We start from the raw sequence: 22,016 nt of genomic DNA on the forward strand, positions 1-22,016 counted from the left end.
AGTGTTGCCTAGGGAGTTTTGTCACAAATAACATAAGTTTGATCACAGATCCTGGTTTGATGCTGACTATACAAAATTGGCTGCAACCAGTTGCCAAGTATTAAAGCATTTGTGATTTGAAACTTTTCCGTAGGCACTGATCCCAGCAACTATACTTCCTTATTATGTAGGCACAGGAAATAATCAGATTAAGTTTGTCCTTCTGTAAATGCTGGACTTGTTTTCTGTTGATACGGGAATTCAATGTGGGTGCTCCTTTGTCATGAAATAAAGACTTGCAGATTCCATGATATGTTTTGCCAAAAAGTGTAATAAAAACTGTTGCGGAAACTACTTATTTATTTACTAGAAAAGTTGTGACTTTATACCCCTTCCTCCCTGGTGCCACAAATAAACAAGAGAGTTACAGTAAAAACACCACAGGCTTACAAAGTCACACAAGCCCAAAATTAGATCTACATAGATAAGGGGAAAGTACACTCCATTTATAATACCATTTTACACACACACAAATGCAGGGAATTCAGTTTAAGTCAAGACCACAGAGTACAAGCTACAAAAATAACAGCATTGCGTATTACAAATTTATTTTAAAGCAGTGATAACAAATGAATCAAAACACGATTTAGAACAAGATACAATATTACTAGTAGTTATATATAGTTTATTACACTTTTGGTAACTCAACTATAATAATTTTCTTCCCAAAATATGAAAGTAAGTGAACAAAGATATCTTGGTAAATTCAGAAGATGCTGGAATTTCCAGTACTGATGATGACATGGCTACCTTTTCCACAGCATTTCTAACAAAATAAGGGAACAAACCAAAAGATTAATTAAGTCCTATAAATGTCACTAGGGGACCGGAAGTGAGCACAAACAACATTGATACTTTTTAAGAGCATTATGTGAAACATCATCAACATAACCCCTAACTTTTTAACAATACTAGTTTTGTTCATAGGACTGTGTTGATCATTTAGTTGGTTATGGTTCCATAAGAGGATAATACTTGTCAAAGAAAGAAATATGTAAAACAACAAACATGTGGTTGAAGAAGAAGAACGGGCGTTATCTCTCAGTTCAGCCAGTCCCTGGTGTAGGCTTATAGTAATTTGATTCAGAGCGAGATGTTCCTGTATTTAAACAGATAACGTATTAAGACAATAATCAGTTGATAGAAACAAACATCCTGCTTTGATGCCCTAATTTTAGAAGTCAAGTAGTACTAGGCTTGGTGTTTTTGTGGCTGTGGTCCAAGTCAGTAACCTGAATAATATTGATCATGGTTGTTCCTTCTTCCTGAGGGAGTATATCACTATTGGCATAGAAAACTGATGATGGATAATGAATAGGCATTTGGAGTAAAGAAACTGTTTTGTTCGACCCATGGGCGAACATTTTGAAAATTGTGGGATATACCAATTAAATTGGATGTATTTCAGTGCAAGCGGATGTAAACAATCCCGTGGGAGTTATTCAGTACAAATGACCATACCAGGATGTGCCCCAACATTTGGGTTGCATTTTGGGGTTTCTGGTATATAGCAATGGCCACCCTTCAATTTTGGAATAAAAATGGATCATTGTTTCAAATTGTTTGGAAAAATATCCCAATTTCACCTTACAATGTCTATTTATATAATATAATATCTATATTTTTGTGAGACGTGCCATTATCTGAGTTTTTCATCAAAGTCATTTTTGATTAGCTAATTGTGAAAGAAGTCTTGCACAAATGCTGTAATTTCATCATGAAGAGTGAATGCACCAGTTAACGTTGTAAGAGTTATATTAGTGAGGCATTTATGTGAAGATACACATAGTCATGTTTGTGTCCTTTGTGTGATAGTAATTAAAGATATTTGTGAATAGCAGGTCAGAAGTTGAATTCACCACAAAGTCATTAAGGAAAACCAATAAAACCACATACATTCATGTGAAATTTGTATTGCAGATAAACATAGGTGACATCCTAGGTTTAAAATGTCCATTACAGGCATGAGAATTTTCAGTTTAAAAACTGAATTCAGTTTTTTTATAGTCAAAATTTCGGCAACTTTATTTAATTTCAGCCTGTTTTTGGTACTTTTTGCCCAATTTCACGCAGCATTTTCAGTTTTTTCAGTTTTTTTAGGAAAGTGCAGTCTCATGCCTGCCATTACGTTTCTCCTGTGCTCTTAAACAATGATATTGTTTTGATCCACTTACAGTTTTGTGGAAAGAGGTGCCAACTATGCACGGTTGTTTGGTGGCGTGTATAACTGAGTCATTTTAAAGAAAAGTTGAACAACGATGGTGCTATTTATATAAAATCTTGTTTGCATCTTGTAAAATGTTATTAGAACATCAGCAAACAGACTAACAAATGACAAGGGAATTTTCAAAAAACCCTTTTATCATAAAATGTAAGGTATAACTCATTATTTTGATAATTTAAATTCAAAATATGTAAATAGTGCCCTCAATTTGCACACAAATGTACAATTTATAGAATTAAAATTACCACAATAAGCAGAAAAGATGAATAATTTGATATAGAAACAAAAATCTATGTTAAAAATTAATATAAAATATATGTGTATATAGTTTATTAATAGTGTGATAGCTGTTGGTATTATTCAAGTCTAGAATTGAACATTATAATAATGTTTTGTTAGAAAATTAATAAATGATCACATCAAACAACCATGATATGAAATGAAACTAGTCAGGTAAATAGGATGTCATCTGTCTTACTATAATTCACACTCTCGCAATTATTTATACAGGTCATTCAAATCCCTGTATATTAACACATCCAAATAAAATGACTATTAGAAATGTTTTCATTTCATAGTCACCTATGTAGATATGAAAGAAGGTCCCATGAATAAACTCACATATTCAGAAGTGCAAATAAAAATGATGTCATACAACTGTGTAGAATGTCAGTCTAGGAAATATTAAAGTTACACAATATTTTGTCATAATTTGATCATTGTGTTCAAAAATAGCTTTCAGATACTTCCATTACAATTTGATTAACAAAATAAACAAACATGACAAATGAAATGGAAATAATCAAATTATAATGAAATCAAATTATAAAATCAGATGCAATCAAATTCAAAATGGTGGCAAGTTTAAATTGCCTATGAAAATATAGGTGCATTATTTTGTTCCTTTTAATGCGTCACATAGATATGTTGGAAAAGGTTATATCTGATTTGGTTTTGAATGTCTGTAGTATATATATTTTTTACCTTAACAAATTTACATAGGGAAGAGACAATTGAAACATAATAATATTATGAAAGTGAGATCAAATTACTATAAGTGGATGGTGGTGACTGCTTATGTTAATTTGTCCATGAACATGCCATGCACATTGGTTCCATATGGCATGTGCAAAGACATTAAACCCAAAGAGTACCAACTCAGAATTGCCCCTTGTGTAGCCCTATGGCAATTCTGCCATCTTGGTGCGTCATGCTTGGAGACTTAAAAAATATACTTACCGCATTTATCAGCAACAACCAAAGGTGCACTATTTTGATCTGCATGAATGACAGGCAGGCATAGTGGATTCAGTACTTTGACATGTGTCTGTTTCTTAATGTCAAGGTACTGGACACTCAATCTTATTTTAAGAAATTTCTACATGCATCTTACCATGGAATGTGTCCAGGAATTCATCACAATGCACCCTCAATTCTCTAGGTTTTGCAGGGGCAGGAGGCTAAGAAACAGGGCTGATTTAATAAAATTTACCAAAAATATGCAAATTTGTTTTTGGCATAAAACCTGGGAGGCTTGAGCCCCCAGCTTCCCTCTCCTGGACAAGCACCTTACTTGCAGTTCCTGCTCTAAGGCAGTAATGGTGCAAAATGAGTGTTGTATATTTTGACATATCTCAAGACTCAGAGAACCTGTTGAGATGAAAGGGCATTGTTCACATATTCTTACACCGCCACAAGTGCCTTGATGTGTTACTTTTTACACTGCTAATGTGAGTAAGGTATTAAACCCTTCCATAAACAGAATCAGTCAGTCAGGGTCCTCCTTTGAAGATCAAATGAAGACACCTGTAGAAATTCTGTTTTCAGGTAGAGGTGTTATTTACTTCCAGAGCTGCATGACAAAACTTTTAGAGAGTCAATTTGTGCATTAGTTAATTGAGATATATAAGTTTTTAATTTTTTAATTGATGAAGTAAATAAACATTTGTACCATGGGATATTCTATTTTGTCTGTATTTAGAGTCTGGTGATGAATTAGGTGAATTACATGTAGACACAGAGGACAGTGGTAAGTGTGCAAAAGCTAAGCTTTTTTGATGATTGTTCAATAACTAGAATTGACATACTGTCTGGTTGAAACTTATGAAGTTATTTCACCCTGACGAGAGGAACATCTTATTTTGTTACGTTAATATAGAGCTCTCTACCTGATGCTGCATTTGAATTCAGCTTGTAGAATACTATGCATTAACATGGAAGGTGAAGAGAACAGATTCTGATCTAATCAGATTGCATAGTGTACTTACAACTTACAATACACATTGGCACAGAATGCATGCATTATGTCATGTTACTGTATGTTTGATCTGGATTTGATTTAAACAGTCTGGAATAATCTGGTTTAAAGTTATCACATAGAATACCTGTCACAAACCTTTTGCATTTGCTGACAAGCAAACCCTGTGATTTGCAAGAACTGAAGCAACTTTACCCAATAAGATATCAATATTCCACGACCAGCATCAATCGGCCAATCTGTATTTCATTACTCTTAATATGCTATAGTCCATCTCATCTCAAGTTGAAAGTAACACCATGTTGGATTTTGCAATGGCAGATTAGGATTGCACACATATGCTAACCTAACCCCACGGGGGTATACACACCCCTAAAAGGGCAGCCGCATGAACGCACTGATTCGGATCTGCCACTGCGAAATACAACATGGCATTTCTCTCAACTTGAGATGGGACACACTATACCATAAGCAAAATGATGCAAAAGAATTGTGACAGGGATATTAGGTAGCTCTAATCACATTCATGTTCCAAAAAGGGCATAATGTACGGGTGAGAACCTGATTTTACATAGTGGAGCTACTTCATACCTCTAACCAGACAGTATGTCAAACGCTAGTAGGATTCAGGAAACAAATTGAACAGCATGATAAAGCTAGCTCTTGGAGTTAATGCATGGTATGGGATTGAAGTGACAACTAACAACTAAGTATTTCAAACTACAGGTGCAATATAGGAAGCTTCATCTGTGTGTATACTATTGATTTGGTTGATTTTATGGAGTTGAATGGAAAATTTCGAAAGGGCATCTTGCTGTCAAATCTTCACGACACATGTCCTGGCTACATTAGTTCAATCATGGTTTTTAAATGTAAAGAGGTCATAGGTCAATATTAGGAACAGATGAGCTGGCCACTTTAAAATGCCTATTTCAATCTGCAATGCTGCCCTCTGTACTCAGAAATAACCAGTTCAGTTCAGTTGAAGTAAATCCTGCCTTACAATGGGTGCACCACTGCAGACAGGCTAGGGTTTGGGGCAGATTGGGATAAAAGATACAGGGACTACCAAAACAATTTGATTTACACAAGGTTTGCTTCCTAGGCATGTGGCATTAATGTCATAAATGATACTATATGATTTTCTAATCTTTCAATTAGTTCATGCCGTGGCCAACATGAAATCCCAGGCATGCAAGGGTGAAGGGTCACCTGGTCTAGTTGCCATAACCCCTAACCAGTCATTGGCACTTTACGGACTGGTTGTACTTGACACACCGTACATGGCAAATTAATCTGAAGGATATAGAAATGCATACAAATTATGACTAGGGAATTATTTACATTCATCGTCATTTGTGATGTTAAGCATGGTTAAGACTATTATAGGGTCAATCATCTTCTTTCACGAAGTACATGGGAATAGACAACTCTCCATCTCAGTAATTCTTTTGGTGCTTATTGGCCCAGTGCAGTTAGTGACATGAGCACATGAAGGCTGTTGTTTATCTATGTGGCATCTTTCCAAGTTGCCTCCATGTACAATGTACATGGAAGTAAAGTGCTTTGAGTGAACGCTTACAATTATTGAAAGTGCTTCCAGTTTCTCTTGCAATCACATCATTGACTGCACAAAGCCAAAGGATCTAAAGATTACTCGATCAGGTTGATAACCATCATCATTTCCACTATTAATACATGATAGATAATGTAACCCTTCATCATCATTCATTTCATTAGGTATACACTACAAGAAGAGTGTATCATCTCATTCTTAATCTTTTTGTACTTCAAAATATTGTTTCATGGTTTTCACATTAAAATAAGTAAACTTTCTGTAAGAAATGAAAGAGCAAAAAGTCTGTTGACAACAGCAGCTTAAAGGGCTATGGAATATGCTACTCTATGCCAAGCCTGGCAAAATTAAAAACAACAGAAGAAATTGGACATATTTCCAGTCAACAACATCCTGTAGACGATCTTCAAGAATGTGTCTCCCTGATCTACAAATCCATTTCCTACCCACAGGCCTTGAAATCAACCCTAGCAAGACTCAAATTATCAGGAAAGTGCCAACAGATGTCAACATTAAAATTGCAGAATATATTTTGGAACAAGCCAAGTCTTTTCACCAATTGTTGGTGTACCACAATACAAAAGTGAACAAGATTAGACTCCTTAACCCTGCATGCATGTACCAGACACTTGTACCATCAATTGCTGAAACCTGGGCATTTATAACAAACATTTGATTCCAGTTTGAGAAGGATTGAAGGTGCTGGCAGGCGAACTGAAGAAGTACTTTCATCCATAAATCTTTGGGACTAGATGATGGCATTCTGAACAGGTTTACTTCAAGTGGCTTGCATAACTTTAGCCACTTTACCGAGATGGATTGGACAGAAATATACCCTAAATTATGATGATGGGAAAGTCAAATGCATGGAAAAAGACCACAGTGGGTGGAGACCTGCTAATATTAGACTGCATAAGAAGAGAAGACATTACCAGAGTAATTTTCCCAAACTGACACCACATTATATCATTCATGTGAATGTATTTTCTCACATCAAGCTAAATATCAAGCCCAAGATGGACAGGAAAACTGTAGACCTTCATTGCAGTGCATAGCATCTAGACAGAGCCCTTAGGCATGTGCTAATATGGCATTGGGTTACCTCTAAACATCTATCAGAAGAACAGGGGAATGAAGGGTTAGGATATTAATCAGCAACACTATACAAAAGATGACCCAAGAGACTTATGAAAGTGACAGCCAACTTGAAACAAGTTTGGAAGGCTTCAAGCAGTAGGACAAGTAGTGATAATGGACAATTTGGAAGAAGAATTTCCATGCCACATAATTTTGAAGACTTGTTTTAAAAATGACAATTTCATGTACATGTAGTACAAATGATCTTTTTTTTAATCGCTATTCACAATGCCAGAAAATTGCAATTGTTTTTTAAATCAAGGGTGGAGAGTTTTTTCTTGTCATTTTCCATATCCAGTTTGGCTTTAGGGAAATGAAGACTTTGCTACCCCCCCCCCCCAATTCAGTAACATAACTTGTATTTTTTGGGGGGGCAACTTTCCCTCAAAATTGACAAGCAAAAAAAAAGGTCATACCTATTTTATAATACACTATTACATGAGATTTAACTAGTTACCCTTTGTAAAATTCTTTTAAGTTACCAATAAATAGCTCTACAACTGGATGGAGGGGTGGGGTCCTTATGGCTAAGTTTTGTTAGTGGGTAGGTGCCACTGTCCCTAGGAGATGACACTGCCCCCCGAACTAGTGAAACCATACATATTTATGTATCTGGAGGTGCCTGCAGGGTTTGCAATTTAGAACATCACAATTTACGCACTTTGAAATAGAACAATTGTACAGTGAGCAGTTTCTATTCAATATTGTTGATTCTCTCTCTTCATCTGTATGAAGAAAACAACCAGAATTGACAAGCCGATGTAGATAAAAATAAATCACAATTTGAATTGCTGTTATTTTGGCATCCTAGATGGATTTGTGACATACAGTGTTCATATGGTATTGTTGACAGTTATATTTCAACATCTAGCTCAATCCATCATCACCAGTTAATAATCTTCAATGTAATATAGAAACTCAACTTCAATTTGGCACTTTATCTTTCTGGATTGACTTAGTGTTGCCAAGGTTTTTGGTTTGTAGCCCAAATAGTCTGGTCATTGTCATGCTTGTCCAAAACTTATTTCCGTACTACAAGTTTGTTATAATCTGTTATATTTTAAGCCTGAAGACTTCAATCACATTTATTTGGGAGGTTTCAGTAACATTTCTAGTGGATTTTGCTAATATGAGGCATGTATTATCAATTTCAGAATTGTAAATTTTCAATAATATCCGCATTTTCTTTCATTTTATTTGATGGTTTTGCACCTGTATCATTACTATTATCATTTATTAAAAAGTAAGAGTGTTCATAAACTTCATATCACACTTAATTGACTGATTAAGGATTTCGAATAAATATCACGTGGGAGGAAAAGTGTTTTAAAGTTACTAGGGCTTAGGCGCATTTGTCACCACGTTAGAATTAGGCTACTTAGTGCAATTTTGCGTAGGCTATATGCATCAACTTGGGCTGGAAATCTTTTGGCAACTGTAAATCAACTTGCATCTTCAGTGGTTGTTGGTACTGTGATGACTCCTGTTCAAAGAGCATAACATCCCTCGTGACGTCAGTAATTTATCTCATGTGACGACAACAAAATAATGTAATGAGAAAAATTCTGATCACAGGGCCGAAAAACTCACGTAGACACTCGCAAAAATCTAGCTAAAAACATTTTGAGGCGAGTTCTGGACAAAATACAAGTTATCAAGTTGCAAAAAAAGTCAAGATGGATAACCAAAACACGGACACAGAAACTTTCCATATTGAGGATAATATTATGGCGCAAGTTATCCGGGAGTTGCAAGCGTTTGTGAGGATACGGCCAGCGTTGGAAGAGGCATACAGGAGACAAGGTAGAACAATATTTATGATAGGATTGTCATAGGATAATACCATGAATGTGGCCAGGTTGCCATTTTCAATCAAATGATAAAGATAGGGTGTTATTACTCAACTTTGTACAAGTCATTGATTTTGAAAGTTGGATTAATTTTGTATTTTACTGAATAAAATGATTTGTATCATAATTTAGTGTAGCATGGTTGTAGAATTTGATATAGGGCAGTGACATATTAATATACAGGAACTAATGTTCATCCTTTTAACTATGAAGGGCCAGCATGCTTTTTATAGGCTAAGCTAGCCTGGCTTGTGCATTTTGTATAGGATTGAACCATGGATTTTCTTTGGACGCAAGTGTGTGTCCCTTACAGAAAAACCTATGTTAGCAACCAAACAATGTTTGGCACATTCAGTATCAACACAGCATGTTCATTGTATGAGCATGAATACAATATCCATTTCAGTATCATTTCTCAGTTCTCATTGTGTTGGCAAATCATATAAAAGATATGTACAAACATAGTCATTTTGATACCATATTTTAAATAGTGCTCAGAATGACTCTCTATTGAATTGCCATAGCTTTAGCATCTACATGCCATTTGAAAGTTAACACTAATACTACATTGGAGCTAGAATGAATCACAAAATGTTGGTGGTGGTGGTGGTGGTGGGGGGGATGGGTGTGTGTTTGTCTTAGGGTTGGGGTGTGCATGTAGATGCTTGCCTGCAAACGAGGACACACACACAGCTTTCTACATTTAAACTGGGGACCTAATCACCTACCTGCAAACAAGCACAGTCCTTGGTTCGCATGAGAGACCTTCAGTAGAGTCGCAATTGCATGCAAATTCATTGTAGAGATATGCCTGCTATTGTGTATTTAAAATATTTAAAATGGTAGACCTTTTTCATACACATACATGTATCATATTACACGGATATATACACACAAAATTCACCTTTTTGGTCCTGTTGGTTAAACATGGTTTCAGACATCCTCATTTTATCCTTTATGCTATCATTTTATGATAGCATAAAAAGGTCCACGATTGCTGGCACAGGATGGTAGGGGTGGGTGGGTGTTTGTGCTTACATAAACAGCAGAATTACTGTCTATGGTATGTTTGTATGGTGAGCGCAGACTGAAATAGGCTTGGGTTTAAATAGTGTGCACCTTCACTGCATTTAGTGTTGGCTGGGGTGGGGTATACCTTGTGTATGGTGGAGGCTTTTCATTGTTTTTTGGGTGTTTAAGGGTGAATGTTGATGTGTTTTTTTGTGTGTCTGTGTCCAAGTTCATGTGTATAATTGTTTTTGTGTATCTTTGACCCTCTGTACAGATATTTTATCTTGTGTGTAATAAACACTAATGAAAGACCCCATTTACACAATGAAAGGGAGCCGTTTGATTTTGACTTACTCACTATCAAATTCAATAGAATGCCATCCCAAATGTAGTGTATAAAGGTACAGTTTTTATTCATTTACTACTTCCAAAGTTGCTATCAAATGTTACTGAGGAGCATCATTAAGTTGAATTTATTTGGGGACTTACATAATCAAATCGCACATTTTGCTTGTATAAACAGTTCAGTCAAATTATTTGATGTCAATTTCATGCTTGTCTGCATTGAAGTCAATTTAATATTTGTGTGAAGATATTATGCTGATAGTATAAACACACACAGACTCACATCAATTGATGGTAATCTTCCTGTCAAATCAAATTCCAGGTCATAATCGAATTGCAACCTTTGTGTACACACTACACAGGGTCAAAGATTTCACAAAATGATTCTATTGGGGTTTGTTTTCATTAATCAAATTCCAGGTCAAATTTGAATTGCAACTTTTACCAAGTGTACACGAGGTCAAAGATTTCACAAAATGATTCTATTGGTTGTTTTTTCTTTAATCAAATTCCAGGTCGAAATCAAATTGCAACTTTTTCCAAGTGTACACGGGGTCAAAGATTTTACAAAATGATTCTATTGGTTGTTTTTTCTTTAATCAAATTCCAGGTCAAAATCAAATTCCAACCTTTACCAAGTGTACACGAGGTCAAAGATTTCATAAAATGATTCTATTGGTTGTTTTTTTCTTAACCAATGTACGAACTCACAGAATTGGAATTCATAATTCACATATGAAATAATAGTCTGCTTTTATTTGTATTTGCCGATATGTTTGTTGATTGTCAAGTGATGACAAAGTATTGGAGCAATTGATCATAGTGTAATGGTGAAGGGAAGATCAAATGACTGCTTTCCTGGCTATAGCTAATCAAATTGAAGTATTATTTCTAGAGCAGGTACAAGTGGTGAAGGGCCTCTGAGATTATTTTCACAAGAAGTTCAGGATAATGTTTCTACATTTTTTACCAAAATTAAGATTTAGAATATGATGTAAACTTTTTGTTTCATTTTCTTTCTTTCTTTTTTCTTTCTTTCTTTCTTTCCTTTCCTTCTGTCTTTCTTTCCTTCTTTCTTTCTTTCTTTCTTTCTTTCTTTCTTTCTCAATGTTATTGACTAACAAGTGGCACACCCTATTTGTTATTTTAACTTATTTGTCATCAAACTTTTCTTTTTTTAAATGCAGTACTTGAAAATGCACCTCAACCACCTCAACCTCCTCGTGTCGAACCTCCGCGTGTGTCACCAAAAACAAGAGTGGAACCGGACTTCCCTCCTCCACCTCCTTCAGCACCACAACAATATAATGCTCCTCCTATGGCCCCTGCTATGAAGACTCCTCCCCCAGGACCAGCACCAAAACCTAAACCAAAGAAGAATAACAAGGCAGAGCCAGCTGCACCTGCTAATGGATCTAGTGGTCTTCCACCTGAGCTTGAGGAAGAATTAGCCAGCTTGCCTCCATGGAAGAGAGCCATGAGAGAAAAGAAGTTACGAGAGGACCTGGTAAGATATGACTATCCTTGCTTCTTTGATGAGAAGATGAGATATGTAGAGGATGGGTATTAAACTGAAGGCCTATAGATAATAACATAAGTGCTCTTCCCTAACCTGACATATCTAGGAAATTCTACATTTGATTTGATCCAAATGGTAGAATAATGATAAGTGTTCTTTTATTCAAGTGACATAATTCCAGTGTTGTGTTCATACAACCGGGTCATGATTTGAAATGGAAATAAGCTAAATGACTTACTGCCCTGTAAACCGAGCAGGGATCTAAACGATTGTTGATGTCTTGTAAGCATACCTAGTTTCCTTTCATAGAAGACCCCCTCCCGCCCCATCTGTAACAAAACTGAAAGTGGGTCGAAACATAGCACCTGGAGTCTGTGGTCGAAATAACATCAATGTGTGTAAGAGCATCTAGGAGAAATGTAATCATTTTAACCCCTTCATCCATACGAATACTAGTTTAGGACATCATCTATCTTTTGGGTTCCTTCCTTACCAAATTTGAACTGTTGAAGTTTTAAATTAGAAAGTCAAATCAAACAATTAAAAACACCAAGGTCATCATTCAATCTATCAAACAAAAAGCAAATGGAATGCAGAACAAATAGTAGGTTCTGTACAGAGAGTGATGGGTATTGATGTTTAAGAGAATCCAATTTAATTGCACCGACTACTCCACTAGATCTCCATATGTCATTAGCAATGCTGTCTGACAGCTGATGATGAAATGCCATTGCTATGTAGTGATTGAAATGAGCTGATATAACGCTTCAATTACATAGTTTTCTTTGCCTTGTTGGTATAAGCAGAGATGCGTTGATCGGAGCTAGGAGGCCTGTATCTGGATTTATTATGGGCGATCATGAAGTTAACAAAAAAAGTGCTGCATTCGGAGTTTCCTGTCACCTGCCCGCACATTTTTAGGCCTGCACTTCTGTGCTTTGTTCTCTGAGTATCTGCCAGTCTAAAAATAATAAGAATGTGTATGACAAGAGTGGTACCGTAAAACCTCGTCTACAAGCATATAGAGTGTTTTTGATGAAAACTAAATCAATACGAGACAGCTGTAAATATGCCAATGCAAAAGATTGGTCTTACAATAGTACTTGTTTGTATATGCTTGAATCAGTAATTAATTTGCTCAAACTCCATAATATTATAATTTTGTCGATGGATGGTGTCTGGATTAATTTAGCTTTCATCAAAAGCACTCTATATGCTTGTAGACGAGGTTTTACGGTATACCATATTCTGAAGTTGCGCCAGAAATTTTCTCTCTCTCTCAAAAAAAAGATGAACAAGAATTGTTTTTTCTCTTTCTTTCCCCCACCCCAAATTCATAAGTTACCCCCAATATTAAACAATCATAGAGTATCTCTTACAAAACTTAAATGTCAATTCATCTCAATTTCCTGACTTTTTATTGAGTTCATCAGTTTATGTTTGTTTGTTTGTTTTAAATGATCTTCCCGTAGAAACTCCACAACAACCCATAATAGGAGAGGGTTACGGCTCGCACTACCCCCACCCTCAGTCTACGCCAAGCTGGCCCAACTAGGCCAATTTCTACAAACTTTTACGTCTTTCAGGAAAGGCCATTTTGTAAGACGTGCATCTTGACAATCCTTTTTAGACTGTACAATATTTGCTCTAGCCTTTTGGGTAACGAGAAAGGACTAACTGATTCCAGTCTCTAACACCACTAAGGCTATTTAACATTTAACACCCATATTTTGTTGATTAATGAAAGTAAATAAATAATGAAAAAGTTTGCCTCCCTTATTATTTTGGAAATGTGTGCTGGAAAGCTCAGAATAGACTTTCATCTGCCTAATCTGGGATTCATGTTTGCAGATGTGTCAAAATATTTGGCACCCATTAGTTTTGATGATGATTGATAAGTTTGCCGCATCCAAATACATCATTAGATGGATCCATGTGAATGACCAGAATTTATTTTACTGCAAAAGTGGAAATATTTGCAGCACATTAAATTTTGCACTCACCACAACTGCTGCAAAAATAAAAACATGTAAATGGTCATGTTTTTTATACTGGGCACCTAAAAAGGGTGGCTTTGTAGCATTCTTACTCATCAAAACGTGTTTACATGCATGTAGCTTGTTTATAATTTATTATGAGCTTGTTTAGTACTATTTTTTTCCTTAGACATTGGTCTTTCAATTTCTGAAACAAAAATTAATGATTTTCATTTGTACTAATTACTGTAACTCGTTAAGTCTAATTAGTCAGGGGTGGCTCATGTGGTGGAGGATCATGTGGTGGAGGATCACAATGCTGTACAATGGTGATCATGTGGCGGAGGATCACAATGCTGTACAATGGATTTCTACTTGTTTCTGTACTTGATCTCAGCCAAGTGATATCATGTTTAGTATTCATTGCCTCAGTATTTGTTAATTAGACAATTAAAAATTACTAATTACTTGTTTCTTCATTAATAAAGTTTGTTGACCTCTATGTATTTGATTAGGGATTTAATGTAGGCAACATTCAAAAGGGTGCCACGGACAAACGAAACATGATAAATGGCTCAAATTTCTTAAGCAGACCTTGGTTGTGATCCTCTTTACTAAAAACTAGTAAAACATAGAAAGTTTGCGGCAAATCTGAAAGAGCGCCCTCATGCTCAATTTTGATCCAAAAAGTCCATTTTTACGAAAACGCTTTGTCGAATTGTCTTTTAACTTTCAAAACTGGATTGTTGAGCTTATTTTACATCTAGTTAGATGCCTCAATCATGAAAATTTGCATCTCCACTGCCAGATAAGGGGTGTTTTGAAGAAATTCATATAAATATTGATAGATTTTTGACCACCCTGTATCTACATAATTAAAGTACTTGACCGCTAAAAGTTCCATATGGCTGGGTGGGTAATTAAGTTAACTATATTAAACATGTGTCAAAACTTTACATTATCAATGTACGTCGAGGGGTGACACCCCTAACTGAATTAATATTTTCATCCTTATTTTGCTTGTTACACCCTGTATATTATATGGGTCACCCTGTATAATGACTACCATTGTATCGTTTCTGAAATCGTCTGAGTATATGCTCTCAGAATATATATACTTTTATTGGGTTCTAATGTAAACTTTTGAAGTTATAGTACCAAACCTGTAAAAGCATGTGATTTGTTTGAAAAATACACATGCAACGCAACTGGTGCCCAACATAAAAAACATGACCAAATGTTTAATTTAGGTCTATGTACAAAACCTCCAAAATTGTGAATTTAAAAACAAGCAAAGAAATTGGCAAAGCGCAAAACATTTCTTACATTACATAATACACACATACAAATTCTTGTTCATACTGTTTCCCCATTTTTCCGTTCCCACTGTGGTGTTGAGCATCAAAATACTAATCTCACTTAACAGCTGATGTTTGAAATAGTATACTTATTATTTTACTGTTTTTCTTTTTTCTTATTTTCACTTCTTTTTATCCCTCACCAGAAAAAGCAAGATGAAGAGCGGCGTAAAGTTGAAGCAGAGGAAGCCAAGTGGGCGGGTATCCCAGAATGGAAGAAGCAGATGATGATGAAGAAGGAACAGAAGAAGCAAGAAGAAATAGCCAAGAATGTCGATCATGAAGCCGTTGAATTTGAGAAGAAATTACAAGCAATGCCAGAATGGAAGCGTGAGATAGTGATGAAAAAGATGGCTATGGAGGGTGGTGATGGTAGTAACAACAATCACTCATAAGGAATTGGTGTTTTTACTACTGGAATACTCTAATATTCAAGAAAGTGTTTCTAGATGGTACACCACCCAGATAAGCCCCAAATTGTTTGATGCAAACTGTTAAGAAGAAAATAAAGTTGTGTGTAAGCTTAAAAACATTCATTTGTAAGCCACGATATGGGGAGAGTAATTTAACAGCCGTTTCCATGAGGACAGAGCTGTGTCTGGGTGTCGATAAGACTCCATATGAACATATTTGTAACAATTTTGTACCAAAAGTGTTTTTCAAGTTGTTCCATGGAACAGGTTCTTGCCATATCTATACTCAGTATCTATGAAACATGTGCCAACAAATTGTGTTATGCAAACTGTAGATAGAGCTGTTGTGATAGGGAATATAAGAAAGTTACTGCTGACTCAGACCTGACTTAAAAGTCAAAATCAAAGAGATTAGATTGAAAGAGTTCGGACTCCTCCATGTTTGTTAGTCATGGCTATCATGAGTAACGTAAAGGTACAGAAGGCTATGATTTTTGGTCCCCAATGTAACAATCCAATATAGCAGATTTGTCATAGTGTTACGTACAGGTTATCATGAGTAACGTTAAGGCACAGAAGGCTCTCTATGATTTTTGGTCCCCAATGTGACAATCCAATATAGCAGATTTGCCATAGTGTTACGTACAGGTTATCATGAGTAACGTTAAGGTACAGAAGGCTCTCTATTTGGTTCCCAATATTACAATCCGATATGGCAGATTTGCCATAGTGTTACGTACAGGATGTCATGACTCATGAGTCCAGCCTCTTTTATATGTAATCTCTTTGGTAAACATATCACTTGACTTCCACACAGAAACTAAATATTTCAATGTACCTACAGTAGAATTTTCATTGGAATGAACACAGCTATCAACAGCGTGACGATTCTCTGCGTACACTGTATTATGAACACCTGTGTGTGCGTAACGCAGAAGTGAATCCAACCATGCCAACTCATGATTGGTTAGTATTTTCATTATTGTGTCCACTATTGTATGTTCGCGTTGTACTTTGAAGTATGCAACATACGATCACGGTCGTATTGGGGACCAGGTGTTGGCAGCTGTGTTCATTCAAATAAAATGTTTACTATAGATGCCATATAGTTTCTTTGTGATTGCCAGACTATCTTTGTAACTTAGATAGTGGTGTTTTTTTCTTTATTCATATATTACCCATAAATACCAGACAAAGTTTGACAAACACAATGCTCACAGCTCACAGCTCCGGCTCACAGCCTGCTAATTCTAAGTTGGCATTAATTGATTATCAAAAAAGAATACAATTCATTCATATGCATTTCAATTCACTTTTCCTATACCTTAGCCAAACGTTGTTAATCGATGATGATTCAACACTTTCCCAGTAGCGTATACACAAACGCAAGTTAATGGAGCATATGTGTCACATGTAAGCACGTAAAAGTTGCCATGCCTGGAACTTGAGTGTTTATATATTGAATTCAGTTAGAGGTAGGGGCTAAACATTGATGTTTGATTCTGATATCAACAGAGAAATTACCAATCTTCTTGACAAGTTGAGTGGCAATGACTAACAGACATTTGTCATGAAATAATCATGTGAATTAGACAATCTTTAGCTTGTTTTCATTGTTGAAAGGGATTCATTTATGTTCCACCATTGTTCATCACCATTTAACAACTCGCGTCCGGTGCATCTGTGTGATTTATTTCGAAACTAAGTTTACTAAACCACACAGATGACGGGGATGCATCGTTGTTACACAGTTATGAACAATGGTGAAACATGATGGAATACCTAAATTATCAGCATGACTAAAATCAAAGTTTGCTGATCATGTGGGAAATAATCTTGTGGAACACTTGTTTGTCCTCTACTGGCAACATGCAAACAGGGCAACGTTTTGACTCGTAATGTAATCACTTTTGTAGGGAGTCCTTAATGATCACAATATGAACCCTGAGTATAACTTGTGTATAAAATGCTTTGTAGATTGACAAGATCCAAGCAAATACTGTATTCAGTGGCTTATGTAGTGGACATGTTAGTACTTATTGATCACTAATGCAAGTGGTGTATGTCTTCATTTGGTCTCATTTGATTGAATGATGGTACTCAGTGAAGTAAAAACGTGATATCAACTTAAAAATTTTTCAGTTGAAGATAGAAGTTATCATATAACATCTGAATAGTTGTACATGAGTAACTTGCTCGTACTAACAGTGTAATAATTTGTAATACAAGTATTATGATATATTTATATATGGTGCTGAGTTTATGAATAATGAATTAATTGAAGTTGCAATAGATAGTTAACAAATATACCTTTGTGATGAGTTACAATGCAACAAATAATATGTATGATATTGATTTGGTAATGAATATGCCCTGATTTAAATTGACAGCCAATAGTGTTGCTATTTTACCATACCAAAATGAGGTAGTCATAGCTGAAAAGTGGCCCATATGAAATAGCACACATGTACAAAATGATCAGCATAATCGCCATTTAATCTGCATGGCCTTTCTTTTTATTTGGCATGTATTACACATTATGTCAGTTACATGGAATAAAGCTTTCTTAGCCCCATGAGCACTACTGGCCTCTAAGAACTATTTTGATTGGTTATAAAGAGGGCTATATCTTGCATTGAGCCAATCAGAGACATGGTAAGAATAGTCAATAGAACTGAAGTGGATTCAGCTTAAAATTATAGATTGAGAGATCTAAAAGCTCAATTATGGTTGGTTACTCATTACTGGGATGATTATCATGTGATTACATGTAGTCAGTCGGGGGAGGGGGATGGGAGCATTGTTATAAAGACAGTAGTGTCCATGGGGTTAAAATTTCTAGAACTGATGTCCATAGCAAGTGGTTTATACTTAATTTATTTGCTTTGTTATAGCATGATATAACATGTATACTATAGATTTAGAATAGCATCAAATGATGTTTAAAAGTATTTCAATTTGAGATGCTATCCTCTTTTATGAGGAGAATATAAGTTAGTACTGTATAGCTGGAATGTTTTAGTGGTATTACTTTATCATGATTTGAACTGCTCTCAACAGTTTTGCCATTTCTTTAATTCAGTTTCAGACAGCTACTCATTGAAGCTCATGGGTTAAAAATATTTTTGGGGGCTTTTAAATTTTTTGGTTCTTTAAATATACCACAAAAATGTCCTGCCATACAGAGAAGGTATAATGTAGATATGTACATTATAAGGGCATAAAGATGAATTATTTTGACTCAAAAAAAGATGAACACACACAAAAAAAAGGTCAAAGTTTATTTCAATTGCTAAGTACACATAGTGTATGTACATGTAACATGGCTATAATGAATGCCAAGTTGATAATACTAACACCAAGTTGTGTAAGATTTATTTGTTTCTTGTTACTACAGAATACAAAGGGTACTTAGAATCATACAGGGTTCCAAGGCAGATCTTGTAGACAATTATACTAAAATGCATGGATATGTATAATGCAGTAAATTTATATTTCACAACTGAAAGAGCATTTTCAATTGAAGTGCAGACTGCAGATTATGTTGTTAATCAAAAACATGTTGGAGATGTATTTATTTAATGTAGTATTTACTTTATATTTTTTCTTTTCTTTCATTACTTGTTTAATAAATTCTGTTCTTAAAACAACAATTTATATACTTTGTACACATACAAACCAGAACAACTTTCCTTCATATATTTCATGCTAACAAAAATGGTAGGATGGTCTTTCTTTTCAAAATATTATTTTTTGTAGTTTGAAGGCAGGGTCCTGTAAAATGATGAAGAGGAAAACTACTCAATTCTTTCAAATTCATAACACAGTAATACAATAAGCAGCCAACATTATCTCATTCTTGTTTCGTGGGAGTTCCTGAACCAAATTGTTTCGCTGGCTTCTGTCAACAAGGATGAACTGTATCAATTTACTTAACCCCATAAAAAACTTCTTTTAGGGTCTTTCTTAGGTATGTTTCTTTCTGTTAAACAAAAATGACTAATCATTATCAATATACTATTTGTCTTTATTTTTGACTTCTGTGTATGTTTGGTGTTTATTGTAGGTCATGTTATTACTTATCATTCCCAAATGGTCAGAAGACTAAGGTCATTTAAAGATGTTGAATTGGTGTGCGTAGGATAAGGCTACTTGGAGACGCAAGAGAAAAAACAGTATAGTGTTATATCCACAGTTGGTTTAAATTGACCCTCGGCAATTATAGACATTAACATTCCATAATTAAGTAGGAACAAGTCACATTAAACTTTGTTTTAATATATAGATAAGCACAACACTTTTGTATAATGTTTTGCACTTACAGTAAGTATTTTGAAGTCACAAATACTACATTTTCCAGTAAAAGAATGGTGCTGATTTGATTACAATAGTGTGCTTCCATGGCAGAAGGGTTATTATGTATGGGTAAAGGGTATTCCATGGAAAAATTGGATGTGTAAGACCATATAACAAGCCATGATAAAAGAAAGTATAATAGTGAGAAATATATTCAAATGTACACCCTTCTGCTATAGAAGCACACAGATTGAATTCCACAAATATGTGACTATTGAACTTTATAACTGACCAAATTTTGAAAACATTGCCAAATTTTATGATCAAATTGAAAATGTTGCATTTGATATGTCACTTTCTACCCATCCCATGTTTTTGATACATTTTGAACTTTTCTCTTCTTAATTATTTTTTTTTTGTCTTTCTTACATAGCATGATAAATTATAGCATTGTGAATTTTAGTCTTTCCATGTGAAGAATAGTCCATGTTTTCAGCTGTTGTGGGTTATTTAAAAATGTTGGAAATTAATAATGGTGCCAAGTTTTTGGTGTATTCTAAACAGTTTGCCCTCTTTTCAAGTACTTTCACCTATAGACCTTTTTCTCAGACGTCACCAATCATTCGATATTGGGTCCAGCATTTGAGTCATCCGCACCCAAACACAAATATCTTGCCGGCACACACGTTCAACTTTGTACGACGCTAGGCGTCCTGCGCGAGATTGCCAGCTCGCAGTACACATTTAGTTCGCCAAAAATGGTAAACAAAATTGTGAAACAAAACAAAAATTGAATTTCAAATAGCATCGCGTTTTTTTCCGTATCCTTTGTATTTTATAGAATCAAAACAAGCTGGAACAAAGGTAACCAGTATACAGTTCCAGTTTAAACAATTATTTTGTGAAAGCTAAAGTGAAAGATGCAGTATTTGGTGTTATCAGGGTTTTCACACCGTAGGCTTGTGGGAAACGCACATGTTGTTTAATTACATCTGATACCCCAATATCGATTAGGTGACATCACTACAAAAAGGTCTATACATTGTTTTCACACCAAGTTTGGTAGTGACATAAGTGCTGGTTGCATCATGTGCGATAACCTCATCTCACAGAGGAACACTCACACTCATTTTTTTTGACATGCTTGACGCAGAACTGACATCACTACTAAACTCAAGGTGAAACAAGCTACAGATATTAGGCAACATACAATATGAAGTTAACTAGTTAGAAGGAATCGAGTTAAACTAGTTACGTTTCTTGTATACTCCCAAGATGCTTACTGTATGAGGTGTAGGATTGTGTATCATTCATTTCTTATTTATAATTTTTATATCTAGGTACTGTAAACAGATGCAATCTGGCTATAACATGGCTAAATGCAAGTAGATCATTTAAAACCAGGTGTGTGTATGGATGGTTCATATATAATCGCACATATTATTGTGATTTGTTTTGTTCTGTTCCATATTATACCATTTCGGTAATTCCCAAGAACCTTGAGAAAAGAAGACTGTGTTACCGTCAATGCACACATCATGGCTGTTCTGTTCAATATGTGCAGACGCACTTTGCAAAGGAATATGACAATTACCTTCATGTAAGCATACCAAGTTATGGAATAAAGCTGCCAAATCCCTTAATGAAGTCTTGACATTCAGCTTATTTTGTGTATATGCTTACATGAAAGATATACAGGATTCTGGGTTTTACTAAACAGGTGAAATCTAAATGTGATAGCCATTCTTGCATGATAAAATAGCCACCATATTTTTGATACATTTTATACATTGGAAAGGTAGTGACTAAAGAATGAAGAAGATATATAGTATGTTTTGATAAGAAGAATGTAAGTTCAAACTTAAACTAGTAATAGTTAACTATAGTTTATATAAGGAGTCCATCTATATCATGCTGATATGCAGTGTTACAATATGTAGAAAGAAGCCAATATTTTCATGGGTCATTTGGACTGAAATCTATGAGCTCACGTTCATTTTTACCAGCCCGGCCTC

General features: G+C 35.2%; 1 protein-coding gene across 1 annotated transcript in view; it reads left to right on the top strand.

The window, feature by feature from the left end:
- Positions 1–16,324, top strand: part of LOC140154686 (unconventional myosin-XVI-like) — a 237,582-nt gene extending 221,258 nt beyond the window's left edge. Inside the window, 5 exon segments of the mRNA XM_072177253.1 lie at positions 4,245–4,292; positions 5,682–5,806; positions 8,862–9,036; positions 11,627–11,946; positions 15,439–16,324. Coding sequence (XP_072033354.1) covers positions 4,245–4,292; positions 5,682–5,806; positions 8,862–9,036; positions 11,627–11,946; positions 15,439–15,687 — 917 coding nt within the window. The 3' untranslated portion in view covers positions 15,688–16,324.
- The last annotated feature ends 5,692 nt before the right edge of the window (positions 16,325–22,016 follow it).

The sequence above is a fragment of the Amphiura filiformis genome, chromosome 6, assembly GCF_039555335.1.
Source record: "Amphiura filiformis chromosome 6, Afil_fr2py, whole genome shotgun sequence".
Taxonomy (NCBI): Eukaryota; Metazoa; Echinodermata; class Ophiuroidea; order Amphilepidida; family Amphiuridae; genus Amphiura; species Amphiura filiformis.